The 27,701-nt window shown below is 69.2% G+C and overlaps 3 protein-coding genes across 6 annotated transcripts in view; 1 reads left to right on the top strand and 2 right to left on the bottom strand.

Moving 5' to 3' along the window:
• Window positions 1-7,637, top strand: part of ABCB6 (ATP binding cassette subfamily B member 6 (Langereis blood group)) — a 28,849-nt gene extending 21,212 nt beyond the window's left edge. Inside the window, 8 exon segments of the mRNA XM_039495856.1 lie at window positions 273-358; window positions 1,249-1,306; window positions 1,616-1,720; window positions 3,142-3,316; window positions 3,670-3,782; window positions 5,024-5,118; window positions 6,525-6,593; window positions 6,916-7,637. Coding sequence (XP_039351790.1) covers window positions 273-358; window positions 1,249-1,306; window positions 1,616-1,720; window positions 3,142-3,316; window positions 3,670-3,782; window positions 5,024-5,118; window positions 6,525-6,593; window positions 6,916-7,057 — 843 coding nt within the window. The 3' untranslated portion in view covers window positions 7,058-7,637.
• A 427-nt stretch (window positions 7,638-8,064) lies between these two features.
• On the bottom strand, window positions 8,065-17,763 carry LOC120374803. The gene is made up of 9 exons (XM_039495072.1): window positions 17,756-17,763; window positions 16,624-16,717; window positions 14,614-14,896; window positions 11,655-11,855; window positions 10,912-11,082; window positions 10,318-10,449; window positions 9,649-9,821; window positions 8,911-9,165; window positions 8,065-8,503 (listed from the first exon to the last, which is right to left on the bottom strand). Exons 1-9 carry the CDS (start codon window positions 17,761-17,763, stop codon window positions 8,306-8,308), a joined length of 1,515 nt encoding a protein of 504 aa, XP_039351006.1. The 3' UTR covers window positions 8,065-8,305.
• ZFAND2B (zinc finger AN1-type containing 2B) lies at window positions 16,920-25,604 on the bottom strand. 4 transcript variants are annotated; one of them, XM_039495921.1, is made up of 10 exons: window positions 25,551-25,604; window positions 24,956-25,035; window positions 23,104-23,198; window positions 21,899-22,030; window positions 20,926-21,077; window positions 20,270-20,389; window positions 19,950-20,019; window positions 19,246-19,322; window positions 18,698-18,782; window positions 16,920-18,364 (listed from the first exon to the last, which is right to left on the bottom strand). In XM_039495921.1, the coding sequence occupies exons 2-10, from the start codon at window positions 25,008-25,010 to the stop codon at window positions 18,320-18,322; spliced, it is 831 nt and encodes a 276-aa protein (XP_039351855.1). In that variant the 5' UTR covers window positions 25,011-25,035; window positions 25,551-25,604; the 3' UTR covers window positions 16,920-18,319. The 4 variants fall into 4 exon arrangements, with proteins under 4 accessions (XP_039351855.1, XP_039351854.1, XP_039351856.1 ...); XM_039495920.1 differs by having other exon boundaries at window positions 25,501-25,597; XM_039495922.1 differs by having other exon boundaries at window positions 18,698-18,779; window positions 25,501-25,597.
• Window positions 25,605-27,701: the final 2,097 nt, after the last annotated feature.

The raw sequence follows: 27,701 nt of genomic DNA, 5'->3' as shown, positions 1-27,701 counted from the left end.
CCAGCAGATCAGCTGCTCCTCTCCACAGGAGATGAGGGTGACTCCCCCCAGCCATCACCCTCACACATGTTCAGGCCGCTCCTCTGGCTCCGCCTGGGGCTCTGGTCCCCCTGCGCTGGTCCATTTGCTCTGCCCGGGGCCCCAGGGCCCGGAGCTGTAGTGTGGGGTCTCCTCTGCGCCCCTTTCCTCCCCACTGCGTCCGGGGAGCGACTGTGCAGGGGCCGGCCCCCGGGGGGGGCAGGGCTGTGAGGCTGCGTGTCTCTGTCCCGCAGGTGAAGGACGAGGTGAATGCAGGGGACCTTCGCTTCCGCTCAGGGCGCATTGAGTTCGAGAACGTGCACTTCAGCTACATGGACGGGTAGGGGGGCATGGAGCCAGCGTGGGGATCGGGGGCGGGGCAGGGATGGAGACTACGGGGTGCAGTGGGGATGGATGGGAACAGGGATCAGGGCTGGGGAGTAGGGAGTGGGGATAGGATGTGGGGCGCATACAGGGCTGGGACGTGGGGCGGGTACAGGGCTGGGGCGTGTGGGGTGGAGGGAGGAGGGGCGAGGGGCGGGTACAGGGCTGGGGAATGGGGTGGAGGGGATGGGGCGCTTACAGGGCTGGGAATGGGGGTGGAGGGGGTGGGAGGGTACAGGGCTGGGGAATGGGGTGGAGGGGGTGGGATACAGGGCTGGGGAATGGGGTGGAGGGTGGGGAGGGTACAGGGCTGGGGAATGGGGTGGAGGGGGTGGGGAGGGTACAGGGCTGGGGAATGGGGGTGGAGGGGGTGGGGCGCATACAGGGCTGGGGAATGGGGTGGAGGGGTGGGGAGGGTACAGGGCTGGGGAATGGGGTGGAGGGTTACAGGGCTGGGGAATGGGGTGGAGGGGGTGGGGAGGGTACAGGGCTGGGGAATGGGGTGGAGGGGGTGGGGCGCATACAGGGCTGGGGAATGGGGTGGAGGGGTGGGAGGGTACAGGGCTGGGGAATGGGGTGGAGGGGGTGGGGCGCGTACAGGGCTGGGGAATGGGGGTGGAGGGGGGTGGGGCGCTTACAGGGCTGGGGAATGGGGTTGAGGGGGGGCGCGTAGAGGGCTCGGGCCTGTGGGGTGGAGGGAGAAGGGAGCATAGGACACGTAGAGGGCTGGGGCGTGCGGGGGGGAAGCAGGTCTGCAGGGCGGGACGCGGGAGCTCCCGGTGCCCCACGCTGAAGGCTGCGTGGGGGAATGGGGAAGGAAGCAGCTGAACCCCTCTCTCCCCCCAGGAGGGAAATCCTGCAGGACGTCTCCTTCTCAGTGATGCCCGGACAGACCCTTGCCCTGGTGAGAACGGGACCTTTGCGCTGGGCTCTGTGTGGATGGGATTGGCCGATGGCAGTAGGGACCGGTCCGTATGGAGCCTGCCCCTGCCCCATCCTGGCTCCCTGTGCCCTCCCGTGCCAGTCTGCAGAATGATGCCTGGTACTGGTCTGTACAGAGCTGCCCGTTCCCGGGAATACTGGGGTCTCCATACGGCATATTCCCTTTACTCAGGAACCTGTGCTGGTCCATACAGTGCCTCCTCTGTGCCCCCAGCCCCCACCGCTCTGAGCAGCACCTTGGCCTGCTGACCCTTGTGCTCCTCATGCTCAGGTGGGTCCGTCCGGCTCAGGGAAAAGCACCATCATCCGCCTGCTCTTCCGCTTCTACGATGTGTGGGGCGGCTGCATCCGCATCGACGGGCAGGACATCGCCAAGGTGAGGGGGCAGTGCTGGGGGTGCCTGGGGCAGGGTCCAGGGAGGGCGTGAAGGGCTCTGGGGGTGCCTGGGGGCAGGGTATGGGGAGTACCTGGGGGGCAGGATCCAGGGAGGGCGTGAGGGGCTCTGGGGGTGCCTGGGGCAGGGTCCAGGGAGGGCGTGAAGGGCTCTGGGGGTGCCTGGGGCAGGGTATGGGGGTGCCTGGGGGGCAGGGTACAGGGAAAGCGTCTGCCCCACTGCCGAGTGCCCGTCGTCCCGGTGGCTGGCGAAGCTCTGCTGGGCCGGTCCCTCCCCATCTCGCGTTTCCCGGGTGGGTCCGGGATGCCCTGTGGCTCAGGGCTGGCTCGTGTTTGCTGCTGCTTGCGGGGTACCAGGGCTCCGCGTAGAGCCGGAGCCGAGGGGAGAGTCTGCGCACCCCCCCGCAGCCCCCGAGGTGCAGCCCCCCCCGGTCACGCGCCTGGCATGGACGCTGTCACCTCCCGGCAGCCCCAGCGTTGGAGGGAGGGAGCCCCGGCCGGCAGGGGGGTGAGAGAGCCCCTGGCTCCCCGATGGGGTGGATCCATCCGGGAGCCCCAGCCCCCAAGGGTGCTTAGGGCAGCCAGGCCTAGTGCTGGCATGTGGGGAGTCTGCCAGGACTTCGCCATCTGGGTTTGTCCCGCAGCCCCTGGTGCCAGCGCCGTGGGGGCCCCAGGGGGGGTCTGAGCGTCTCCTGCCAAGGGCAGGTCGGGGGCCACCTGCTCCCCCAGGAACTCGGCCTGCTTTGTGGGACCCCCCCACTACGGCTGGAAATGGGGGGGCAGAGCCCAGCCAGGGCGAACGGGACAGGCCGGCTCCCAGCCTGGCTTCAATTAGCTGCTGGGGAGGGGGAGGGGGCCCAGGCGCGGGCAGCCCCCTTGGAAGTGCTGAGGGGGGCAGATCAAAGGCTTCCCGTGTTACCGCAGCCCCCACGGGGGGAGGGGGGGGGCTTCTTTCATTTGTGCTCCGTGGGCAGGCTGAGGCGAGGGGCTGGAGGCCCGGCTGGGGGGCCCCGGCGATGGGTCACTGACAGCTTGGCCTCCCTGTGGGGGACCGAGGGCCTTGGGGCTCCGGCTCGGCCAGGCTGGGGGGGAGCAGGGCCGGGGCCGGCTCGGCAGCTCCTGGGGGAGCCTGGCGCTGCCCCCAGAAGCCCCGGGCTCGGCCAGGCCGGGGGGGAGCAGGGCCGGGGCCGGCTCGGCAGCTCGGGGGAGCCTAGCGCTGCCCCCAGAAGCCCCGGGCTCGGCCAGGCCGGTGGGGAGCAGGGCCTGGGCCGGCTCGGCAGCTCGGGGGAGCCTGGCGCTGCCCCCAGAAGCCCCGGGCTTGGCCAGGCTGGGGGGGAGCAGGGCCGGGGCCGGCTCGCCTCCCCCCGTGCCCTGCTGACGGGCACGGCCGGGGCTGTCCTGCAGGTGACGCAGGCCTCGCTGCGCGCCAACATCGGGGTGGTGCCCCAGGACACGGTGCTCTTCAACGACTCCATCTGCAACAACATCCGCTACGGGCGCGTCGCCGCCTCCGACGAGGAGGTGCGCCAGGCGGCCCGCGCCGCCGACATCCACGACCGCATCCTCTCCTTCCCCGAGGGTGAGTCCGTCCCGCCGCGCGCGGCCTCCCGGGCCCTGCTGCATCACGCCCAGGGCTGGCCGACCCCGCCTGGAGCCCCTGGACCCGGCTCCTGGCAGCTGGGACGTGCCGTTATCCCTGCCCCCTTCCCGGGGGCTCAGCTGGGTACAGTGGTGCCAGCTGCTTTCCCTGGGGACTCCCTGGGGGCGGCCCTGCCCCTGCCTGGCTGGGGGGCGAAGGGCCTGGCTCCCTAGTGCCCAGGGGAGCAGTGAGGAATCGGGGGGCACGAGGGGCGAGGGAGGAGAGGCCAGCCTGGCCCCATGGCGCTGGCTGCGGGGAGCCGGGTCCCACGCGTCTGGCTCTGCGCCCCGCAGGTTACGAGACCCAGGTGGGGGAACGAGGCCTGAAGCTGAGCGGGGGGGAGAAGCAGAGAGTGGCCATCGCACGCACGATCCTCAAGGGCCCGCAGATCATCCTGCTGGACGAGGTAACTGGGACCCGGCCCCCCATCGGCCCCCTCCCTGCCCCCTACGGGGCCCTGCTCCCCATCAGCCCCTCTCCCTGCCCCCACAGCCCCCTATCTGCCCCCACAGCCTCTGCCCCCATCACCCCATGGCCCCTGCCCCCATCAGCCCCCTCCTTGTCCCCCTTGGCACCTTCCCTGCCCCCCACAGGCCCCTGCCCCCTGTCACCCCATCAGCCCCTCTCCCTGCCACCCACAGGGCCCCCTCCCCCCATCAGCACCCCCACCCCCATCACTCCATCAGCAATCACCATCCCACATCCCCTTCCCACCATCAGCGAACGCCAGACCCCCCGAGTGCCCCACTTCCCTCCCATGTGCTTCTCACTCCCCACATCTCCGCCCTCATTGCTTGGGGCACCGGCTCTGAGCGAGGCCTGGGGCCGGCGGCCGACCCTGCTCACAGCGCTGAGCCGCTGCACTGCGGGCAGCTTCTGCCAGCCGCTTGGCACCATGGCTGGGCGGGGTATGGGCAGCTGCAGCACGGCGGGGGGTACAGCAGGGCACAGAGCAGTAGAGGGTGGGTACAGGGCAGGTACAGCATAGCACTGGGCAGGTACCACGTGGCACAGGGCAGGTACCGCGTGGCACAGGGCAGGTACAGCGTGGCACCGGGCGGATACATCGTGACACAGGGCAGCACGGTGGGTACAGGGCAGGTACCGCGTGGCACAGGGCAGGTACTGCGTGGCACTGGGCAGGTACCGCGTGGCAGTGGGTGGGTACCACGTGGCAGTGGGTGGGTACATCATGACACAGGGCAGCATGGTGGGTACAGGGCAGGTACAGTGTGGCAGTGGGCAGGTACAGCATGGCAGTGGGTGGGTATAGCGTGACATAGGGCAGCACAGGGTGGGTACAGGGCAGGTACAGTGTGGCAGTGGGTGGGTACAGCGTGACATAGGGCAGCATGGTGGGTACAGGGCAGGTACCGCGTGGCACCGGGCAGGTACAGCATGGCACCGAGCGGGTACATTGTGACACAGGGCAGCACGGTGGGTACAGGGCGGGTACAGCATGGCAGTGGGTGGGTACAGCGTGGCACCGGGCAGGTACAGCGTGGCAGTGGGCGGGTACAGCGTGACATAGGGCAGCACAGGGTGGGTACAGGGCAGGTACCGCATGGCACAGAGCAGCACAGGTTGGCACAGGGCAGGTACCACGTGGCACCAAAGCCCCTCCCACACGCTGTGCCTGGCACGCAGGCGACGTCGGCACTGGACACCGAGACGGAGAGGAACATCCAGGGTTCGCTGGCCAAGGTCTGCGCCAACCGCACCACCATCGTCGTCGCCCACAGGTGGGGACGGGGCAGGACTTTGCACGGGCTGCCGGGATTGGGGGATGGGGGTGGGAGCCCTGCAGGCCCAAGGGCTGGGGGGGCATTTCCTGGGGGGGGCTGTCACCGCCCCCTGGGGGGGTAGTGAGAGTTGTGCTGTGCCACAGCCACACTGGGGCTGGCACTGACTGGGGGGGTACCCCCTAGTGACCCCTCCCTGCAGCACAGCGCCCCCTAGCGCCACACTGCGGGGGGCCTCCGAACAGCCCTAGTAGAGAGGGGACTGGCCCAGGGGTCGGTGGGGCCCGACATGCTGGGGGGTCGCTGCCATGGGTCGGGCTCTGGCTGGTGTCTGTCTGGGGAGGGGTCTCCCGTGTGACTGGGTGGAGAGCAGCTGAGGAAGGGGGGTGCTCGGAGCCCCCGTCCTTCGGGATCCAGCCTGGGTGGGGGTCAGCATTGCCCAAAGCCCCGTGTCTGGCGGGGGGGGGGGACAGAGCCCAGCTGTCACTGCCCCCACCTCCGATGGGAAACACATGGTGTGAGCTGGGCTGGGCTGAGACGGAGCCGGACCCCTCTGATCCTGTCCCTGGATCCATAACCCTGCCTGGGCCTCCCTCTTGGCCGGGCCTGGCCCCACGGCGTGTGCTGGCCGGGGGAGGGAGCGTCACCCTGTGAGCCGCTGGGCCTGGCTGCACGGGGCCTCCCACGGAGCTGGGACATGGGGTGTTGGTGCCCTTCTGTGGGTGCTGGGCACGTCTGCAGTGTCTGCCCTGGGGGGCACGGTGGGGAGTGAGCAAAGGAAGGAGGTGGGGGCAGCGGGCACGAAGCCCTGGGCCACAGCTCGGCCCAGAGCGTGGGGCAGGGTCCCACCCTGGCCCCTGGCAGGCGAGCGGAGCGTCTCCAACCCGAGGTGACAGTGACTGATGGCCTCGCTGTGCCGTGGCTGGCCGGGAGCCGTAGCCAGCAGCTGCCGGGCGCCGGCAGTGGGTCCTGGAGCCAAGGAGGCTGGGCAGGCCGTGTCACTGGGGCGGAGCAGCGTGTGGTGCTGGTGCCCGCGGCCACACGAGCGTGGGGGCGGCTGCGCTCTCTGGTGTCGCAGCGCCCATTGTCGGGAGCTGGGGTGGGCAAGGCTGGCACCGCTGGCTGTGTGGGGAGGGGGTGGTGCAGGAAGGGGCCGGCGAGTTCTGCAGGGTGCCCCTGGTGGGGCAGGAGCAGAGGGGCTGAAAGGACAGACTGGGTGGGGCTGGGGCACAGGACTGGCTGGGGGCTGTGACCTGTGCAGGGCACCCCTGTGCCAAGCGGGGCGTGGGCATCGCAGGCCCTAGGAGCTTGGGCACCTTGAGCCAGGTGTGGCTGGTGGTGGCTAGGATTGGGGCGGGCAGGGGGGGCTCTGCTCATGCGCTGGTAACGAACTGTCTCCCCCACAGGCTCTCCACGGTTGTCAACGCCGACCAGATCCTGGTTCTCAAGGACGGGCGCATTGTGGAGCGCGGAAGGTAACGTACCGACACAACCGCAGGCGGGTCCCAGGCCCACCCTGGGAGATGCAGCTGTCCCTGGGCTGGCACCAGGTGCCCGGCTGCTCCCTGGTCCCATGCTGGCCATGGCGGGTGGCTCGTGCCCGGTGGGATGGTCACAGCATGGGCCCGTCGGCCGCTGGCCAGGGGTGGGGACTTCGCCAATGTGCCCTGGGCTGGGCAGAGCCCATCAGCAGGGAGAAGGGCAGGGCACAGAGAGGGGTAGCTGGCCCCTGGGCTGGGGCAGGGCAGGGCAGGCTGGAGCTGCAGCCCCCCTGAGCCCCGGCTCTCCCCCCCGCAGGCACGAGGAGCTGCTGCAGAAGGGTGGCGTCTACGCTGGGATGTGGCAGCAGCAGCAGGCTGGGGACGCGTCCGACTCCGACACGGAGAGCAAGGACCGCAGCTCCGAGAAGCTGCCGGCAGCCCCCAGGAAGGGTCCGTGAGCGCAGGCAGGAGCCAGGGGACTTTGGGCAGCGCCAGCAGCACAGAGCTGCCCCCGACCCCCGAACTGTGGCTGGCATCGGGCGGCACGCCAGCCCCCCCCGGCTGTGTTATCTCGGCTTGTTTCAGAGCCGTGGCACCTTCCTGGAGCGGGGGGCAGCGGGGGGCTGGCTCCACTGTTCCTGCTGTACGGCGAGCGGCCAAACTGGACGAGTCGCGTCCTGGCCCAGGGACCCCCTGTGAGCCTGGATCCCTGCTGGGCACACGGGCACCCCCGCCATGGGTGGCAACGGTGCAGCTGGCAGAGCATTGCATGCTGGGACTGTGCCCCCCACAGTCCCAGCTCCAGGGCCGCTGCCAGGCTGCCCGTGGGCAGGACGGGGGGAGCCCTTCTGGCTGGCCATGTCCCAGGGCACCACTCTTTACAGGAGGCTCCCAGCCGCACTGGGGAGGGGGGAGGTGCTGCCCCCCAGTACGGAGCCCTGGAGGGGGGCACTAGGGGGGCAGAACAGGGAGTTGGTTGGTTTTTAAGTTTTGATTTGATGTCTCTTGTTGCTGAATCTTGTAAACTGCTTGTGGCCAGCTCTGGGCTCCAGCTCTGTGTTGTCTGCGGGGGCAGGCCCAGCTCTCTGGATTGGGTCGGGGGAGGCCAGGCCCGGCTCCAGACCCGGCTTCTGGAGAATCTGCGCTCAGCCTGGGGAGGGGAGGGAGTTCAGCAGGTCACCCAGCGCCGTTCTCAGGGTCCCTGCCCCAGACATGCTGGGGGGGCCCCCGCAGTTCTCACAGGAGCAGCGTGGAAGGAGGGACCCCCCCCCCACAATTGGCAGCTGAAAGCGCTTTTCAGGTGTTAACCAGCAAGTGAGGGACAGTGCCCCCACGGGGGCTGAGAATGGAACCCAGGAGTCCTGCCCAGCCCCTGCTTCTCAGCTGTGCAGGAGGAATGGCAGCATGTGCAGAACCCCGGCGTCCGGGGGCAGGCGCCGAGAGGGTTAAATGGCTCCACATGGGCGGCCAGAACTGGTTCTTTATTGAGGGAGTGGGTGACGTACAGCGGGTCCCCTCCCTGCCCCCGCCTGGCACGCGCCAAGGGCCCTTTCGGAGCCCGAGCGCTGCCCTCCTGCCCCGGCTGCTCATCCCAGCTGGGCCTGGCGCTGTGGCTGATGCCTGGGAGAGGGCACGGCCCCTGCGGCTGGCTCTGGGTGGGTGTGAGGGGCTCAGCAGGGCGCAGGAACCAGGGACGGGACCTGGCTTCAGTCGTCGTCCTGCTGCTGCTGCGTGTGCGCGGCCTGGTACCAGAGCATGGTGGGCAGGTTCTGGCAGCCCAGGAACTCCCTCCTGCGCTCGTCCTCCGTCAGCGCCGGGGTGCTGTGGCAGGGCGCCCCGGCCAGGGTCACGTTGAGCAGCTGCAGCGTGGCCCCGGGGGAGGAGCTGGCTGCCCGCGGGCCTGCCTGGGGGAGCGAGGGAGCCAGCGTCAGGGCCCAGGGGGCTCCTGGGGGTCCCCCGGGTAGGTGCCCAAAGCCTGGGGAACCAGCGCTACCCCTGGACGAGCCCCCAGCTGTCCTGACCCCCGGCCCAGCACCAGAGGCTGCTCACGGACACCCGCTCCCTGGACGTGCTGCCTCCCAGTGGGGGGGGGGCCAGGGACAGGGGACCCCCTGGTGTCGGTGCTGCAGACTTGTCCCACCCATCCCCCCGCATGCTGGAGGTTGGTGTCATCCCCCCGACATGCCCAAGGGGCAGCTCCAAGGCGGGCATAGGCCTGCACCGTGTGCCGTGGGCATCTCCTGTGGGCTTGGTGCCACCTGCCCTGCGGTGGCATCTCCCTTGGCGCTGCCCCCCCGCCCCGCGGACCCACCTGCAGGAGGTGCTGCAGCAGGCACTGGTCGGGCTGCAGCCGAGCCCAGAACTCGCTGAAGGCCGAGCCCCGGGCGAAGTCGGAGCCCCGCTGGCCGCTCACCAGCACCACGTTCCCGTGCCGCCCGGACGCCAGCAGCTTCTTGGCCAGCGGGCCCGGGTAGCTCTGGTCGAGGAAGAGGAAGACCCTGCGGGCGCTGCAGCCCTCCAGGTCGGCCAGGAGCTCGGCCACAGGGTAGCGCTCCTTGGGGTCGGCCTGCAGCGGGGGGGCAGAGCGTGCCCGTCAGTGCCCTTCGCCCGCCTGCCCGCAGCACAGAGGGGAGGGGGCCGCCCCCCGCCCTGCCCTCCCCCACCCCACACATGCCAGCTGCATGGAGACTCCAGGCAGGAGATCAAGGGAATTCCAGCAGCCCAGCACTTGAAAGGGGGGATTAAGGGGGCGAGGGCGGGTTCCCACCCAGCGCAGATGAAAGCGCCAGATCAGCGGCAAGGGGGGAGGGCAGCGAGCTCACCTCCACCTGGAGATCAATGGGGGGGGGCTGGTTCTCTCAGCCCCACCCCGGGGGCAGCGGAGGGACCCCGCATCCCCTGGCTGCAGAACCCCTCCCCGCCCCAGGGATGCCGGGCGAGGGCACAGCGGGGTCGCTGGGGGCTCCGCTGGCACCGCCTGGCAGTGCGGGCCGGGAACCTCAGGCCCAGGGCTCCCAGCTGGGGGGTGCCCGGGCAGCGCCCCACTCACGATGCCGTTCTTGTTGGTGTCCCACAGGAGCATGGTGCCGTCGCTCCGGGCGGGGCTGTTGAGGTAAAGCACCAGCGAGTCGGCGCAGTGCCGCGTGCGGCACACCAGCGCCAGGTGGCTGCGGATCAGCAGCTTCTCCGTGGCCGGATACACGTCGCCCACCTCTGCAGCCACTGGGGGCAGAGGGCACAGACACCCGTCAGGCCTCAGGCAGCACCTGCCCAGAGCCCCCCCTCTGGCTTCCTGGGCCTCCCCCAGCCTCCTCCTGCCTGTGATACAGCCCCAAGCCTGTCACCACACCCTGCGTCATGCCCCCGCCGAGCCCCCTCCTGCACCCAGCTCAACCCCCTGCGACCTCTCCCCTGCCCTGCGGGGCTGCGCCAGTCTGGGGCTGAAGGGGGGAGGGAGAAGGCTGGTGCCAGCTGCAGGAGGGGGAGGGGCTGTGCCAATCAATGCCCTAAGCGATGGTTCACTTGGGCCCAGTCCCCGGGGTCTCCACCCTGCACCTGGAGGCAGCGCCCTGAGACCCGGCGTCGGCCAGCGCTGGTGCCCAAAGCCCCTGCCAAGGGGTCGGGGGTGACCCACCGGGGTTCCCCATGGCATGGTACCCATCCCCCCCGCCGGGGAGTCCCTCGAGCCCCCAGCCGCCCCGGGGCCGCATGCCCTGACCTGGCGCCTGGCCGTCGCCCGCGAAGAAGGCCTTGATGTGCTCCTGCCGGAAGCCGTTCCGCCGCAGCATCTGGCCGAAGAGCCGCAGGTTGCGGGCGTGGTGGGGGTAGGTGATCTGGTCCTGCCAGCCGCCTGCGGGGGGGGGGGGCACAGCCTTAAGGGCAGCACGGGCCTCAGCTGGCTGGGCAGGGAGGGGCCAGAGCCTGGCAGCACCTGCCAATGGGGTGTGGGGGAGGCACCGTGCCACTCTCGCCAGGAGAGGGCATGAGCAAACCCCGTTCAGCCCCAGAAAAGAGCCCGGGGCAGGCCGCCCCCCCAGCATGGCCAGGGGGTGAGACCCACTCAGCCTCGCGCCTCCCTGGGGGCTGATAAAGGGAACTGGCCTGGCAACGCCCCAGCCCAACCCACGGCCCACAGGGCCCCAGCTGGGCCATGCCTTTAAGCCCCGGTCTATGGGGCTGGCTCAGAGGAGAAGGGCCCTGTCTCCCATTCCCTCCCCGCTGAGCCAGCCAGGCCCCTGCCCTGGGGCCGCATCAGAGCCAGCGCCCGCTAGAGGGGAAGGCGCGTGGCCCGTTCCCCACCCTGGGGCCACACCTGAGATGAGCACGGCGTGGTCGCAGGTCTGGTACATGCGGCAGGACGGGTGGGAGGGCAGCTGCTGCCGGTGGCACCGGCGCGTGTTCTTGTCCAGTTCGCAGTGAGCGGCCGCGGGGCCGGGGCTGACCACGGGGAGCGGCTGCGGACACGGGCTGAATCCCGGCAGCTCTGCCAGGAAAAGCAACACGTGAGATGTGGCAGGACAGGCAGACAGACGGGGAGAAGGGCAGGGCCCACAGACGGACAGATGGGGGGGCAGGGCCCACAGACAGACTGACAGACAGAGGCGGGGCAGGGCCCACAGACAGACAGAGACGGGCAGGGCCCACAGACGGACAGACAGACGGGGGGCAGGGCCCACAGACAGACGGGGAGCAGGGCCCACAGATGGACAGACAGGGACGGGGACCACAGACAGAGGGGGGAGGCGGGGCACCCGCAGGCTCATGGCAGCGCGCTGGCTGAGTGAGAATGGGGCAGAGGAGCACTGGGGGCAGAGCGCCGGCCGGGGGTGCCCAGGGAACAGCCTCCGGCACTAGCAGAGCGGGGCCAGTCCCGCAGGGCCTGGGAAGGCTGGGGCCAGGAACCCGGGGTGGGCCCCACGCCCCAGCAGCCGGGAACCCGGGGTGGGCCCAGCACCAGCGCCCCTGGCGGGGGAAGCGCATTCCCTGTGCAGAGGAGTGGAGCTGGTGCCAGCGCTGCCCCTCGCTGCCGCCCCCCCAGGGTCCCCGCGCACCCACCTACGCAGTGCAGCCTCTGCTGGCGCTTGGGGTCCTGCGCCGCCACCACCAGGGGCAGGAAGTGAATCTCGCAGCCCCCCACCAGCGGCTCCTCCCGGCGAGCGCGCCCGGCCTCCCGCGTGCCCTGCCCGCCGCGCCCGCGCCGCTTCGTCTGGTTCTCGCAGCGGCTCCGCAGGGCCAGGGTCAGGCACTCGTAGCGGCCTGTGGGGCGAGCGCACGCTGTGGGGGCCGGTCTGAGCACGGGGGGGCAGAGCTGAGCGACACGGTGACCCACGCGGCCAGAGCCCGGGACGCATCGCGCCAGCCACGGTGTGGGGCAGAACCGGCCACTTCACACCTAGCGCTGGAGAGCGCCCCCCTCTGAGCCCCCGCCCGCCCCCTGCGCCCCCTCTGAGCCCCCGCCCGCCCCTGTGCCCCATCTGAGCCCCCGCCCGCCCCTGCGCCCCCATCTGAGCCCCTGCCTGCCCCCTGCGCCCCTCTGAGCCCCTGCCCACCCCTGCACACAGCGCCCCCATCTGAGCCCCTGCCCACCCCTGCACACAGCGCCCCATCTGAGCCCCTGCCCACCCCTGCACACAGCGCCCCATCTGAGCCCCTGCCTGCCCCTGCGCCCCATCTGAGCCCCCACCTGAGCCCCGCCTGCCCCTGCGCCCCCATCTGAGCCCCGCCTGCCCCTGCGCCCCCATCTGAGCCCCTGCCTGCCCCTGCACACAGCGCCCCATCTGAGCGCCCGCCCCTGCGCCCCCATCTGAGCCCCCGCCTGCCCCTGCACACAGCGCCCCCTCTGAGCCCCCGCCTGCCCCCTGCGCCCCCCTCTGAGCCCCCGCCTGCCCCCTGCACACAGCGCCCCCATCTGAGCCCCCGCCCACCCCTGCACACAGCGCCCCCTCTGAGCCCCCGCCTGCCCCCTGCGCCCCCCTCTGAGCCCCCTGCCCGCCCCTGCACACAGCGCCTCCTAGCACCCCCCATGGGCACCGGGCCAGCCCTGACTGCCAGGGAGAGCCCCCTCCCCCCTGCGCTCAGCGCCCCCATCTGAGCCCCCGCCTGCCCCCTGCGCCCCCATCTGAGCCCCCTGCCCGCCCCCGTGCCCCATCTGAGCCCCCGCCTGCCCCTGCACCCCCATCTGAGCCCCTGCCTGCCCCCTGCGCCCCATCTGAGCCCCCGCCTGCCCCCTGCACACAGCGCCCCATGTGAGCCCCCGCCCGCCCCCTGTGCCCCATCTGAGCCCCGCCTGCCCCCTGCACCCCCATCTGAGCCCCCTGCCGCCCCTGTGCCCCATCTGAGCCCCCGCCTGCCCCTGCGCCCCTCTGAGCCCCCATCTGAGCCCCTGCCTGCCCCTGCACACCCCATCTGAGCCCCCTGCCCGCCCCTGTGCCCCATCTGAGCCCCCTGCCTGCCCCTGCACCCCCATCTGAGCCCCTGCCCACCCCTGTGCCCCCTCTGAGCCCCCATCTGAGCCCCCTGCCTGCCCCTGCGCCCCATCTGAGCCGCCCCTGCACCCCATCTGAACCCCGCCCCCTGCGCCCCCACCTGAGCCCCCGCCTGCCCCTGCGCCCTCATCTGAGCCCCTGCCCGCCCCTGCGCCCCATCTGAGCCGCCCCTGCACCCCCATCTGAGCCCCTGCCCGCCCCTGCGCCCCATCTGAGCCCCCTGCCTGCCCCTGCGCCCCATCTGAGCCGCCCCTGCACCCCCATCTGAGCCCCCTGCCCGCCCCTGCGCCCCACCTGAGCCCCGCCTGCCCCTGCGCCCTCATCTGAGCCCCCGCCCGCCCCTGCACACAGCGCCTCCTAGCACCCCATGGGCACCGGGCCAGCCCAGACTGCCAGGAGAGCCCCTCCCGCCTGCCCCCTGCGCCCCACCTGAGCCCCCTGCCTGCCCCTGCACCTCATCTGAGCCCCTGCCCGCCCCTGCGCCCCACCTGAGCCCCCGCCTGCCCCTGCACCCTCATCTGAGCCCCCGCCCGCCCCCTGCACACAGCGCCCCATCTGAGCCCCGCCCCTGCACACAGCGTCCCCTAGCACCCCCTCACGGGCACCAGGCCAGCCCTGACTGCCAAGGAGAGCCCCCTCCCCCCTGCGCACAGCGCCCCCATCTGAGCCCCCGCCCTGCCCCCCCATGGGCACCGGGCCAGCCCTGACTGCCAGGAGAGCCCTCCCCTGCGCACAGCGCCCCTACTGAGCCCTCCTCCTGCGCACAGCGCCCCTACGGGCACTGGGGCCAGCCCCTCCCCGCGCTCTCTGCAGCCCCCGGGGGAGGCAGCGGCCGCCGGCTGCGCACTCCCCGTCCCTGGGCTACAGGCACCAGCCCCGCCACTGGCCGGGCCCAGCTCCCAGGGCAGGACACGGGGCCATTTCTCGCCTTGGCCCGGGTGGCCCCAGCGCCGCGGAGCCGGGACCTGCCCAGGCGGGGCGGGAGTAAGTGCAGCCCCCGGGGCCCGGCTGCCCCATGACAGACAGGCGGGGCAAGGGGGCTGCGCTTCCCGGGGCGCGCCCGCGATCTGCCCCATCGCTCTGAGTCGGGGGTGAGCGAAGGGGCCACGGGCACTGCCAGGTCGGAGGGGACCGGACCGGGCCGGGCTCGGAGGCAGAAGGGGGGCAGGGAACCGGATGCGGACGCAGGCCCGGACGGGCTGGAAGGGGGGCGGGGAGCAGGGCACAGAGGGGACATGGGGCTGGGACCGGACAGGGACACAGAGGGGACATGGGGGGCGGACGGGGAGCGGGGCGCAGAGGGGACATGGGCTGGGGCGGGACCGGGGGCGGACGGGGAGCGGGGCACAGCGGGCGCTGCAGCCGGACCGGGGAGCGGGGCGCCCAGGGGACATGGGGGGCTGGACCGGGACCGGGGACGGACGGGGAGCGGGGCACAGCGGGCGCTGCAGCCGGACCGGGGAGCGGGGCGCAGAGGGGACAATGGGCGCTGGGGCGGGACGGGGGCGGCCGCGGCCGGCCGGGCTCACCCAGGGAGACGCGGTCCGGGCCCCGGCAGCGCCGCGGGCTGACGCCGAAGTCCAGCTGGAAGAGCCGCAGCGGGTGGCCGAAGCTGGCGCCGGGGCTCGGGTCCAGCAGCAGCAGCGCGTCGTGCGCGGGGGGCGCCCCGGGGCCGCCCCGGTTGGCGCCGCTGGCCGCGGCCGAGCCGTCGGGGAGCAGCGCCCGCAGCTTGTGGCCGGGCCGGGCCGGCTCCGACGCGTAGAGCGCGGGACACTCGGGCTCGGGGCCGCCCCGCGGGGCGCACGGAGCCGCCTGCAGGTGCCGCAGGGCGGCCGCCCCCCAGCGCCGCAGCCGGGGCTGGGCGAAGCGGCCCGAGCCGCCCAGGGGCAGCGGCAGGGCGGCCAGGAGGAGCAGCAGCAGCGGGGCCATAGAGGGGACCGGTGCCCGGGCCGCGTCCCGCTCCCTCTGGGGCTGCCCTGCCCGGGCGGTCCCCCCGGCTCTGCCCTCCCGGGCCCGGCCGCTCCTGGAGGCAGGAGCCCCGGCTGGAGGGACCCTGGGATGAGGCGCGGCCCGGGAGCCCCGCTGCTTCCCCCGACCCTGCCAGCGCCGGACCGGCTGGAGGCGAGGGGGGAGCGGGCGGAGTCAGGCCCCCCTGGGCGCCGGGGAGGAGTCGGGCGGATGCAGCTTCGGTCCCTGCTAGTGTCATGAGCGGGATGCTGAGGGCCCGCCCCGGGAGCGAGTCACAAGTGACCCAGGGCTGGGGCGGCGCGGGGGTGCGGATGGGGGAGGCGACCAGGGCTGTGGGGCTGGGCCGGCAGGCGGTGGGGGGTAGGAGGGAACCCAGGGCTGGGGCGGCGGGGGTGTGGGGAGAGCCAAGGGCTGGGGCGGCGGGGGGGAGCCCAGGGCTGGGCCGGCAGGCGGTGGGGGGCAGGGGGGAACCCAGGGCTGGGGTGGCAGGGTGTGGGGTGTGGGGAGAGCCAAGGGCTGGGGCAGCAGGGGGAGCCCAGGGCTGCGGGTGTGGGGCAGCCTTCGCAGTGTTTCCCCCCTGCTGGACACCAACCAGCCGGGCACCGGGAGCCAGGCAGCCACTGGCAGGAAGGGCGGCAGGTGTTGGGAAGCCGCGTGCAGGGGTGGCAGCCCCGCACCCTGGAGGGGCAGCGAGTGACGCAGTCTGGCTGCCCCTAGCCAGGGTTCTCTGCCATGGTGCCAGGTGCCCGCGGGTTGCCAGTGCTGCCTGGGGACCCGGGGCACCGCGCTCCCCTGGGGCAGTGTGACAGCAGCCGCATCGCTCGCCCGTGGGGTCAGGAGCAGCCGCCCGGTGGGTGACTGGAACAGGCCCGGCCTGGGGGGGTCGGCTGCCCATCCCCACAGCCTGGTCCAGCTCTGTCAGCCGCAGCTACACGGGGCCCCTGGGGCCAGCTGGGCACAGATCAGCTCAGCGCTCCCTGCCCGTTGTGCGTGGCTGTAGCCAGCCCCTGGGGGCCTGGCAGTCCAGAGCCCCGGCACCGCCGGAGCGTGGTGGAGCCAAGCCCTGACTTGTGCAACGCAGGCAGGGGAACAAGGCTGCAGTGCAGCACCAGCCCAGGGAGGAGATCCGCTGGCACTGACTGCCAGGCGGGAGCTGCGCTCAGGAGAAAGGGGGCAGAGGCCCTGCCCCGAGGTCAGTGACCTGCTCCTGGAGAGGCCCTGCCAGGCCCCTCGCTGCAGATGCCCCCAGCCCTGCACACAGCAAGGGCCACCCCGCCTGGGGGGAAGGCCTGGGCTTGCCCCTGCAGTCCTAATGGGAACAAGCTGCTCAGAGGGGCTGCCCGTGTCCCCTCCCCACCACAGGGCAGGAAACGCTCCCTGGGACATTTCCTGAGCACCAGCCGCTGGAGTCTGCACCGACCAGCAGCAGCTTCGCTTGAACTGAACGCAGGCCAAGGCCCGAGGAGACAAAGCGACTGGCAGTGGGGCTGGAGGAGCAGCCCTGGATGGCACCCACGGCCAGGGCTGCTCAGGGGAAGGGGGCCAGGCCAGGAGCCGCACCTGGCACTCACCAGCTGCGGCAGGACACGGCCTCCGCTCTGTGGTGGCACCTGCAGCCACCTGGGCCCCTGCTGCTGGCAGCCATCACCCCAGGCCGGGCCAGAGCTGGGGCAGCGGGAGGGGGAGATCAGAGCTGGGGGCTCAGGCCCCTTCCTGCCGGCTCCTAGTGAGTGCTCTTGGCCCAGCAGCCCTGGCAGCAGGCCAGGTACTGCTTGTGGGGTGCCTGGGCCAGAGGAGTCGGGCTCTTGGACTGAGCGCAGCCCACGGCAGGGCCCCTCTCCCCTGAAAGAAACCAAGGACCCCCCGCTTTGGGGTAGGACTTTATTTCCCTCAAGGCAGCACTTAGTAGCCAGACAGCTGGAGCCCTGCAGAGAGTTCCCTTTCGCCACCCCCCCCCCAGACACACAGCCGGCCCAGGCACACACTCAGGGCACAGGGAGATGGTGCCCACAGGCCCGTGCCCGCTACCTGCCCGGCTGCAGAAGGTGCAGCCGTTACCCACTACACAAGACCCCGCAGCACCCAGAGCTGGAGGGGAAGCAGCTCCCAGCGTGTCCAAGCGTCTGCACTGAGCGCCTCAGGCAGCGGCTGCCGGCGAAAGGCCCCGGCTGGGGAGAGCCCCCCCACCCCCACCCAGCAGCCTGCTGGCAGGGCCCCAGCCTCACACCAGGCCGGCCCCTAGCCCTGAATTCAGCAGGACTAGAAGGGGCTGCTCTGGGGAAGACTCCCGGGGCCTGGTCCCTGTAGCCACGGGAGACGCTCCAGCAGGGCTCCCCGGGGCGGTCAGTGATGCCTTAGGGCAAGGGCTGTGCTGGCTTGGGGGGCGGGGGGCTCTTGGCAGAGGCAGTGGAGCAGGCAGTGATCACTGTGTGGAGGGGCTGTGCTCCCATGGGAAACAGGGCAGCTGCTTTTCCCGCTTCCTGCCCCACATCCAGCACCCGAGTTCAGGGGAGGGGCTGAGAAAGGCTGGCCTGGCCCTCAGCTGAGCCCTGCCTGGAGGACAGCGGGGAGCCACTCCCCGGGGATTGTGGCACAGCCGGGCAGGTGCCAGGCCTTGTGGGGCAGGGGGCTCTGCTACATAGTGTGGACAGCGCGGCACCTGATGTGGACAGGGCTGTCTCCATGGGGGGAAATGAGTGTTACCCAGCCATTGAGTGAGGCTACAACCCCCCTACCCCACTGGGCACCCAGGGAGCGAGCCCTCGCCCCTGTGTAGTGTGTGGGGCAGGGGGTGGACATGACCCAGCATGCAGCCAGCCTGGGTCAGAGCGAAGGTATTGGGGTCAGGACACCCCGGCTGGAACACTCCACCTCCAGGCCAGAGGTGCCCCCTCAGTTCACCCCACTCGCGGCACTGTGCCAGGCGGGTGAGGAACCGAGGCACAACGCCCACCCTCGATCCCAAGGCTGCTGCCACTGCTAAGGCCGGCCTGCTGGCGGCTGCAGGTCGCACCTCCCACGTGGCTGCAGCCGGCTCTGGGCTGGGAGAATGGGGTGGCCCCGTGCAGCTCAAAGCGACGGTGGGAGCTCGCTGTTCAGCTCCGGTCTACTGTACAGGGAGCAGGAGCAGCCAGCCTTTGGGCAGTTGTTTCCAGCTGTGGAAGAGGCAGGAGAAGCCCCCGCTGGCCCTCTGCAGGGCCTGGCAGAGCTGGGCGATGGTACCCGGCGGCACTGCAGACAGGCCCTAGGCATTGTGGTGCTCCCAGCCTAGAACATGCTGCAGTCTGATGGCCTCGAACTTCGGCTCTGGGCCTGCAACGTGAACACGGCACGAGTGAGCAAGCGCCCCCCCGCCCTGCCCTGCCCCCCAGCAGCACTCAGGGGGCCTCCAGGGCAGGGATGGGGCAGACTGGCCAGGGGTTGCTGCAGTAATCCCAGGCCTCGCCCCAGCAGGGCTGACCCCTCCCCTAGCCAGTGGGGTCTCTGCACTGCCGGAGGTCAGGCTGCCCCCAGGGACGGTCCTGCCTTGGCTCACAGCAGCCTGGAAGCGGGGTGCAGAGCTCCAGCCGGCAGTGCCGAGGAGTGGGGAAGAACCTGGTGAGAGCTGGGCCTCAGCACGGAGCTCCAGAGCCCAGCTCAGCTCACCTGCTGCTGCTGCCGCCTCTGGTACTCCTCCTCGCTCGCGGCTAGCGCCCGCGCCAAGGCCAGGTCCTCCTCCTCCTGCGCGCTGCTGGAGACAGCGTCTGGTCAGGGGCACGAGACCCCGCAGCCCAGCCGCCCCAGGGACGGCTCCCCGCAGCTGGGTACCGAGCCCAGCGAGGCCGGGGGAGCCGTTGGGACAATCCCCGTGCAAACAGCACAGGGGACTTCGGGAGCCAGGCTGCAGGCGTCCTGGAGCCCCCCCCCCCCGAACCAGACTGAAGCACGGGGCTCAAAAGGGCGCCACCTGCTGGACTGCGCCACTCCCTGCAGCAGCCTGGCCCCTTCTATTCCCACCTATTAGTTGGTAAGATGTGAAGGGATCCCAGCCCAGGCCAGTTAACGCGCCCCGCGCCCAGCCTGGCCCCTTCCGGGATTCGCCCCCACAATGGTGCCCTGTGCAGGCTTGTGGGGGGCGGTTCTCAGGTGAACGTCAGCATGTCCGATGCCCTCCCCAGTGCACCCTGCTGTGCTGCGCCAGGCCCGGACCGTACCTGAGCGCCCGTGCCGAGCCAGGCGCCGATTCTGCCAGGGACATCTCCAGGGCTCGCTGCAGCGCCTCCTCTTCGCTCTGGAACGAGAGTGGGGTGTGCCCACGGCACTGCCCGGCTTAGCCACACCCTGGAGAGAGGGCACTGCAGGGACAGTCCTACCCTGACCCCCAGCCATGGGGGGGGGGGGTGTCTGCCCCACCTCCCACCCTAGGCCCAGCTGTAGGCCTGGGAGTCGGACACAGTCAGAGGGAAGGTGCCCGGATTCAGAGCCTACCAAGCAGCTCCTCGCGCCCCCCGGCCTGTGGCAAGGGGCTGCTGCTTTCGCCCGGCTCCACGTTCACACAGCAGAGCGAGGGAGGCAATGGCGGGTGGAGAGAGCAAACTCGCCCGGGCCTGGTCCCCCAGGAGCCTCCAGTAGAGCCCAGGCTCTCACGTGCAGGCTCTGTCATGGCATCACTCAGCCCACGGGGGCCCCACTGCCGAGCGCCAGCCCAGGTGTCCTGGGGAGCGTTGGGCCTGGTCCTGCCATCTAGGAGGTGGGTGACGGAGCTGGCTCCAGAACAGGGCTCCTGTGCCTGGCTCTGTGTCCTGCTCTGGTGGGTACCTCACACACAGGGCAATGAGGCTGTACAGCTTGGGAGCAAGGGCACCCGGTTCTCCGTGCCATGGCACCCACTGGGAGAGGTTCGCGCCGGGCCACTCACCAGTCCATTCTGCAGCGCAACGGCTGGGGGCGAGGTGCTGCTGGGCTGCGGTGCCGCCATCACGCCGCCTCTGGGCGCAAGAGGAGGAGCAGGGTTAGTGGTAGCACGCGGAGCAGCTCAGGGGGCCAACACCCAGGCGGGGGGACCCCCCCAAAAAACTAATGGGTGGCTCCGTGCCCCTCCCAGCTGGCCAAGGGGATGTGCCAGACCCGGAGGGGGGAGGGGAGGGATTTTGACGCACCAGCTCTCTGGAGGGGCTGCTGGGTCTAACCACTCCAGCCAGGCCCTGGGGGTGAGAGGAGGGGTGGGCATCACCGTACCTGCTTGGGGCTGGAGCAGGGGGGCCGGCTGCCGGCCTGGTTGCTGGTCTGGAAGCTCCTCTGCTCGATGTCCCGGCTGCCACAGAGGAGGATGCTTGGGCTCTTGCGACCGCAGCGTGTCTGCAACAGACGACGTCCATCAGTAACAGCTTCCCCCTGCCCGGGGGCTCAGCATGGGAGGGGGCTTGGAGCCCTCTGCATCCCTGGATGTCCCCCGCCCCTCCCTCAAACCGTGGGCCCTGCATCCTTCCTGCTTTCCTGTGTGCTCACCTCCCGCGCGGGCCCTCACCCACCCTGCTCTCTGGGCAGTCACTCAGTGCCACGTGCCCCTAGGCAGACCCGCCAAGAACAGGAGCCGGAGAGAAGAGCAGGAACGTCGGACGTGCTAGCGGCTTGCACCGCAGACCAGCGTCAAGGGACTGGGCACTTCCTTGTGGCTGCAGCCCTGCGAGGGGGTCTCCTGGCACCAGACCGCAGACCCAGCCAGCGTGGGGCAGGGAGGGGGTGGGGCCGGGCTGCCCGGCGCAGACCCAGCCAGCGTGGGGCAGGAGAGCTGGGACACGAGGCAGGGCGAGCGCAGCTTATGCAGTTCTCCCGTCATCAGCACTGTGGTGAGCACGGCTCTGCCCTGGCGAAGCACTTCTCCCCCCCGTTACCCGGCTCTGGAGAGGGGGCGCCCCGCCCCATTGCAGTCGTGATCCAGGGGGTGCCGGTGCTTGAGGCAGAAGTTCCCGTGGCACTGGTCGCAGATCACCTTCATCATCTCCCTCTGCTTGCAGCCGGGCTTCAGACACTTATTGGTGAAAATCTAAGCAGAGACAAGGCACCCGGTGAGCAGCTGCGAGCTCGCGGCACACAGGGCCCCGCAGCCATCCCCGACCGGGACGGAGCAGCCCAGCAGCAGCGCCCGGGCGGACGGAGCCCTGGCAATGTACGTTCCGGGAGCTGGCCGGGTCAGACCCCAGGTCTCTGTGTCCCAGCTCCAGCCCCCAGCCACGCTGCTCTCTCGGGGGTGGCGGGCACAGGCCAAGTGCTGCAGCGGGAAGAGCTCACTTTGCCCCCTGAGGTCACCTGAGCTGCGGGGCACAGGCCAGAGCGCTGCACACCGGCATCCTGCAGCCAGGACCTGTCCTCTCCTGTGCCGCAAGGGGCGCTACAGAGCCCAGCAGCTTGCGGCTAAACGGGGGTGGGTCCAGGCTGGTGGACTGGGAAGCTGTTCCCATCACAGATCGCCCCCCCCGGGGGAAGCGGCTACTTCAAACCGATGCATTTTTCTCACTTTCGCTTCCCTCAGTTCCTGTCACAGCAGCAGCACCCCAGCCCCTGCTGTTCCAGGCCTGGGCTTCCTGCACCCAGCTCTCCTGCTGCCCCCCAATCCCAACCCCCAGCCCCCCCAGCTATTCCAGGCCTGGACACTGCCTGCCCCAGCGCCCCCTCCCCCATCCTGATTTCCAGCCCCCCGCATGTCCATCCAGAGCCGAGCAGCACGGTGCAGCACGGTGATTCAGCCCAGTCAGCGGAGAGCAGCAGACCTGGCCCAACGCGCCCAGCCGGCATCGGGCGAGTGCCGACCGGAGCCCCCCCTCCAGGCCCCTTGGGCCAGGCGGAAGCGAGGTCACAGCCTCCTACCTTGCGCTTGCGCTGGGCGGGGTCGGATTTGCAGTCTCGGTCGATGTGCTGCCCCACCACCACATCAGGCATCTGCCCCTTTTGGACAGGGATGGGGATGCTGCAGAGGGGGCACACGGGGACCTGCACGTCCTGTAACGCAGCAGAGGCCAGGCTGAACAAGCTCCCCAGCCCACCCCGTGCCGTCCCCCCAGGGGCAGGAGCTGCCTCGCAGATGATGGTTCTCTCATGTGGTATTTTCTAACCCTTCGGATGATTTCTGCCTTTGCTAAGCAAGCAGGCTGGGGGCAGGGCCACCCCCCGGGAATGCTGGCAGCTTGTTAACCCGTGTGCAGGGACAGGGAAGGAACAGGTGTTAACGTGCAAAGGCCGGTTCTGACCGTCCCTCCCGAGCCCCTGCACAACACAGGCCACAGAACCTCACCCAGCCACGCGAGCGGAGCTAGGACAGAGCCTGGAGAGCAGCTGCCGGGCTGGGATTAAAGACCCCAAGGGACGGAGCCGCTACCCCGTCCCTTGTGAACCGCAGCTCAGGCCTGGGCTGCATGGAGGGGTGATGCTAAACGCCCAGGGGTGTAAAGGCCCAGAGCCAAACACCGCAGTCACATCGCCTGAGGGAGCTCTGGCGAGGTCAAGGGATGCACGCTGCTCGGGGGGGATGGGAAAACCCCTTCCGCTGCTGGACGGCTACAACGCCCCAGCTCTACGGGTCACGCCCCGGCCTGACACCAGCCCCCCGGAGCTGAGCGCCAGTCGCTCTGCTCAGAGCGTGAGCTCGCGGGCAGCGCTCTGAGCCAAGCCCCTGGGAATTAGTTCAGCAGAGACGACGTGGCCCTGCTGTGATCCCTCCATCCCCCAGCGTCGGGGTTCTAGAAACCGGGCAGCTGGCCTGGCAGACGTCGCCACCTCGTGTTCTCCGCCCCATTGTGGGGCTGGCTGCTGGAGGATTCCAGGGACCGCCCGGCACCCTCCTGTCACTGGCCAGGCTCGTCTCGCTCTCAGACTAGCCAGACACAGCTACGCCTCAGGCAGCTCCCCTGGCTCCACCTGCCCCTCGTCCCAGGCTTGACCTGCACATGCGGGGCCTGATCCTGAGGTTTCGCCGGGAGCTGCTCAGCAGGTCTCAGAATGAGGCTGCCAGGTAGCGCCAACTCCGCTGGGAGCACAGCACTCGGAGCCACCCCCAGCCACCGCGCCCCACTTACCTTCTTGTAGGCAGAGGTGCACTGGTGCTGGGTGTAGGTGATGTGGTCGGTGCAGAATATCTGCTCACACGCGTCACACTTCAGAGGGAGAAAGTCTGGCAAGACAGGAGAGACGGCAGGTGGGTGAGGGGCCAAGGAGTCGGCGCTTCCCACTGCACAGCCAGGGCCAGCCCAGCTACGCACTGCCTGGGACAGCCAGCCCGCAGGGGCCCAGGGCTGCAGCAACTGACAGACCGAGCCACTCCAGACCGCCGCTCCCAGCATGCACTGCTCCAGCTTGAAAACAAAACCCACATTTATGGCCTACGCGAAACGTTTGTAGCTTTTCAAAGTTGTTTAACTGATCTGGAATATTTCCTAGCAAGCCAAAGGCACAGCTTCTCCAGGCGCCTTCAGGGATGCCAAGGACTCGACCCCGAAACAGTCACCGCGGTAGGAGACAGCGAGAGACAGTTTTCATGCCAAAGCTACACGCTCCTGACAACAAGGGTTTGTAACCGCAGCGCCCGCCCTTCCCCCTCCCAATGAGGAGACTAATGCTGAAATAAGAAGGGGGCACAGAGATCTGCAGGTCTCCGCCGCAGGAGACAAGCCACTGAGAAATCGATACACAGCACTCGTGAGCAGTACGAGCGAGAGACGAGAGCAAAGCCGAGCCAGCTCCCGCAGCGCGAGTGATCCCGCAAGGGAGCCACCCCACCCCCCTGCGAGCTCTGTGACACAGCCACGTGCCATGGGAGCAAGCCCTGGACTGGCCAGTTAGCACCTGTTTGCAGCCATTTCACGTTCCCTTTGGCAGGGAGACCCCAGACACTAAGGTGGAATTTCTGCTCCTCACACACACTTTGCAAGCTGTGCGGCTGAAGCGCCCTGGCGTGACGATGCTCAGCACTTGCTTTCCGACCATCACCTAGGGGGACCGGGGCACCGTGCGCTGGAGTCAGACTGATCATTTGTCTGGTCCCCACCATCCTCCAGCGGGTCTGAACACTTGGGACACAGCCCACCAGAGAGACACGTGGGTAACAGACAAGGGCTGCGTCTGCTTCGATAGCATCAGAGCACTCCTGAGAAAGGCACTCGTTCCCCGGTTTGAGGTGGGCATGCCAACATGGCCAGCTCCCTAGGCCCGAAGCCTCCCATCACCCCCTGCTCCCCTAGGGGGCTGCAGTCAGACCCAACTGCCCGGGTCGCTGCCCCTCGCTCCCACCCCAGAACGCGCAGTGCCCCTCACGGTAACAAAGCAGGGCCCAGTCTCTGTCAGGAGGTCTGAAGCACGAAGGCACCGAGCAAGCAAAGGAACAGGATTTAGAAAGTCACGGCTACTACGCCCCAAGTCATACACATGGTCCCAACACCACTGCAGAGAGGCACCTCGGCTGTAGCTCCCCGAGCCGCCAGCAACAACAGCAAACTCCTTGGGGAGTGCAGTCAGCTCCAAACCTGCACAAGCCCAGCGCTGTAAACAGCGGCAGCGTATTTCACAGGGCGGTTCTGAAACTGGCACAAGGTCCCAGAGCCGGGGAGAGAACCCAGGAGTCCTGGCTCCCAAACCCCCCTGCTCTAACCCCCCAGCCCCCACTCCCTCCCAGAGCCGGGGAGAGAACCCAGTAGTCCGAGCTCCCAGCCCCCCCGCTCTATCCCACCAGCCCCATTCCCCTCCCACAGCCAGGGAGAAAACCCAGGAGTCCTGGCTCACAACCGTGATGCTGCAGGGCACTGGGCAGTGGCAGGGCAATAAACACCCACAACCCCACGTGCTCAAGCCGGGGCAGCCCCCCGGAGGGCAGAGGCATCCAAGGGGAGGCAGGTGGTCCCAGGCTCTGCCCCGCCAGCGGGCTCGGGGCCTCACCCAGGCGCTTGCAGGTCGGCTCGGAGCAGTGCGCGCCCAGGTCCGGGAACTCCATGGCGGTGGGGCCGGCGCCAGGTCCCCTGCAGCAGCGAGAGGGAGAGAGGGAGTGGGGGTGAATGGGGGGCACCCACTGGGGGATGGGGGGCAGCTACTGGGCAGGAGAATGGGCACCCAATGCACGTTGGGGGGGCCAGGGGAACAGGGTGGAGGGCACCCACTGGGGATGGGAGGCACCCAGCTATGGGGCAGGGGAACCCAATGGGGGTCGGGGGCCTGGGAGCAGGGTGGGGGCACCCAGCTATGAGGCAGGTTGGGGTCAGCAGGGGCACCTAGCTATAGGGTGGGGGCACCCAATAGAGGGGGCCCAGGGGAGCAGGGGGCACCCTGCTATGGGGCGGGGAACCCAATGGGGGGTGGGGCCCCTATGGGGTGGGGGGGGGGGGGGGCACCCAGCTATGGGGTGGGGAACCCAATGGGGGTGGGGGCACCCTGCTATGGGGCGGGGGCCGGGGGGGGCCCCCTGCTATGGGGCGGGGGGAACCCACCCGGCGGCCGATGGGGGCCGGACCCCCCACCAGCCCGGACCCGCGCCTACTTCCGCGGGGCGGACGCGCCGACGCGATGACGTCAGCGATACGCAACGACGCGTCCGCTCCCGGCTCCTCCCGGCGCTGAGCGGGTGGGCGGGGCTAGGGGCAGCGGGGCTCCCTGGCCTCGCCCCGGGTCCTAGCGCCCGCCTGATCTTCGCCCCGCCCGGCAGCGCGGCCGCTGGGCCCGGGTCCGGCCCGGCGCTGAGCCCAGCCGCTGGGGCGCGGAAGGGGTCGCGCCCCCATGTCACAGAGACCAAAGCCGGGCGGGACCAGCCTGGCCCCCCGCACGCCCCGGCTAGGGAACAGCCCCACAATAACGCCCGGGGCAGAGCCCCCCCAGGGGGGCTAATAACACCCAGGGCAGGGCTCCCCCAACGTGGGGCTAATAATGCCCGGGGCAGAGCTCCCCCCGGGGGGGGGGGCTAATAACACCCAGGGCAGGGCTCCCCCAACGTGGGGCTAATAACGCCCGGGGCAGAGCTCCCCCCGGGGGGGGGGCGAATAACACCCAGGGCAGGACAGGGCTTCCCCAGCGTGGGGCTAATAACGTCCGGGGCAGAGCTCCCCCGGGGAGGGGTAATAACACCTGGGGCAGAGCTCCCCCGGGGGGGGGGGCTAATAACACCTGGGGCAGAGCTCCCCTGGGGGGGGGGGGCTAATAACGCCTGGGGTAGGGATTCCCCAGCGTGGGGCTAATAACGCCCAGGGCAGAGCTCCTGGAGACATCCCAGCTTGACTTAAAAGCTGCCCGCACTGGAGAATCCACCGCAGCCCCTGCTATCTTATGCCAATGGTCAATGACGCTCCCTGTTTAAAAATTGCACCTTATTTCTTGTCTGAATTTGTGAACTTCAGCTCCGTAGAGTCCCAGACCCGTGGGGCTGGGGGACCCTCCGCACGTCCAGCCCCCCGCTCCGAGGCAGACCCACGTAAAGACCAGGACTGACGGGTTTGGTTCTGGAAGGCTGCAGCGACAGGGATTCCCTAGCCCCTGGAACCCTGTGCCAGAGGTGACTGCCCAGCGCTAGAAAGCTGCTCCCACTATCTATCCTCAGTCTCCCTGGCTGCAGCTTCAGCCCATTCCTGCAATCCATGCCACTGAGAACCATTGAGCACTGTCCTTTTTATAACAGCCCTTCGCATATTTGAAGACTGGTATCAAGTCCCCCTCCCCAGTCGTCTTGTAGCCTTTTCTCACAGCTCAGGTTTTCTAAACCTTTGATCAGGTTTGTTGCTCTCCTCCGGCCTCTCCCATTTGTCCACATCCTGCAGTGCAGCGCCCAGAACCAGACCCAGGACTCCAGCTTTGGCCTCACCAGTGCCAACTAGACCAGGACAATTGCCTCCTGTGTCTTACATAGGACGCTCCTGTTAATACACCCAGAATGAGATTGGCCTTTTTTGCAGCCATATCACCCTGTTGACTCACTTTGTGATCCACTATAATCCCCCGATGCTTTTCAGAGGTTCCACCCCCAGCCAGCTATTCACCGTTTTGTCTCAGTGCATTTGATTTTTCCTTCCTAAGTGAAGTACTTTGCATTTGTCCTTACTGAATTTCATCTTGTTGAATTCAGACCAATTCTTTAATTCGCCAAGGACCTTTTGGATTCTGATCCTGCCTCCAAAGTGCTTGTGACCTCTCCCAACTTGATGTCATCTGCTAATTTTATAAGATTCCTTTCCACTCCATTATCTAAGTAATTAATGAAAATATTGAATAGTGCCTGACGGAGGAATGACCCCATGGTATCACGGAGTTGGGGAGACAAGGCCCTGCACCTCCGGCTTCCTGCGATTCACCAGGACTCTCAGCCAGCCAGTAAAACAGAAGATTTAGACAACAGGAACACAGTCCAATACAGGTCTTGCAGGTACAGACAACAGGACCCCCTCAGTCAGGAGCATCTTGGGGGGGCCAGGGGAGGCCAAGAGGTGTCTAGTCTCCCCTCCATTTCCCCAGCCAGCTCCAAACTGAAACTCTCCAGCCCCTCCTCTGCCTTTGTCCCTTCCCCAGGCCAGGAGGTCACCTGATCTCTCTGTTCTCCAACACCTTCAGCTGGCACCTTTGCAGGGGAGGGGCCCAGGCCATCAGTTGCCAGGACACAGGGCTTCGGCCAGATGAAATTCAATGTTGATCAATGCAAAGTAATGCA

This window comes from Mauremys reevesii, linkage group 11 (assembly GCF_016161935.1).
Source record: "Mauremys reevesii isolate NIE-2019 linkage group 11, ASM1616193v1, whole genome shotgun sequence".
NCBI lineage: Eukaryota > Metazoa > Chordata > Testudines > Geoemydidae > Mauremys > Mauremys reevesii.
The sequence above is the reverse complement of the archived record's forward strand: the minus strand, read 5'-3'. Positions and strand labels throughout refer to the sequence as shown.

Excerpts from the sequence above, each read along its gene's own strand:
- LOC120374803 (XM_039495072.1), bottom strand. Across the intron at positions 11,856-14,613 it reads CCCGGACCGCGTCTCCCTGG|GCCGCTACGAGTGCCTGACC; the intron begins GTGAGCCCGGCC and ends CTCGCCCCACAG. Across the intron at positions 8,504-8,910 it reads TGCTGCAGCACCTCCTGCAG|GCAGGCCCGCGGGCAGCCAG; the intron begins GTGGGTCCGCGG and ends TCGCTCCCCCAG.
- ZFAND2B (XM_039495921.1), bottom strand. The coding sequence starts at position 25,010 with ATGGAGTTCCCGGACCTGGGCGCGCACTGCTCCGAGCCGACCTGCAAG. Across the intron at positions 22,031-23,103 it reads GCACCTCTGCCTACAAGAAG|GACGTGCAGGTCCCCGTGTG; the intron begins GTAAGTGGGGCG and ends GCTGCGTTACAG. Across the intron at positions 19,323-19,949 it reads TTGCGCTGCAGAATGGACTG|AGCGAAGAGGAGGCGCTGCA; the intron begins GTGAGTGGCCCG and ends CTCTCGTTCCAG.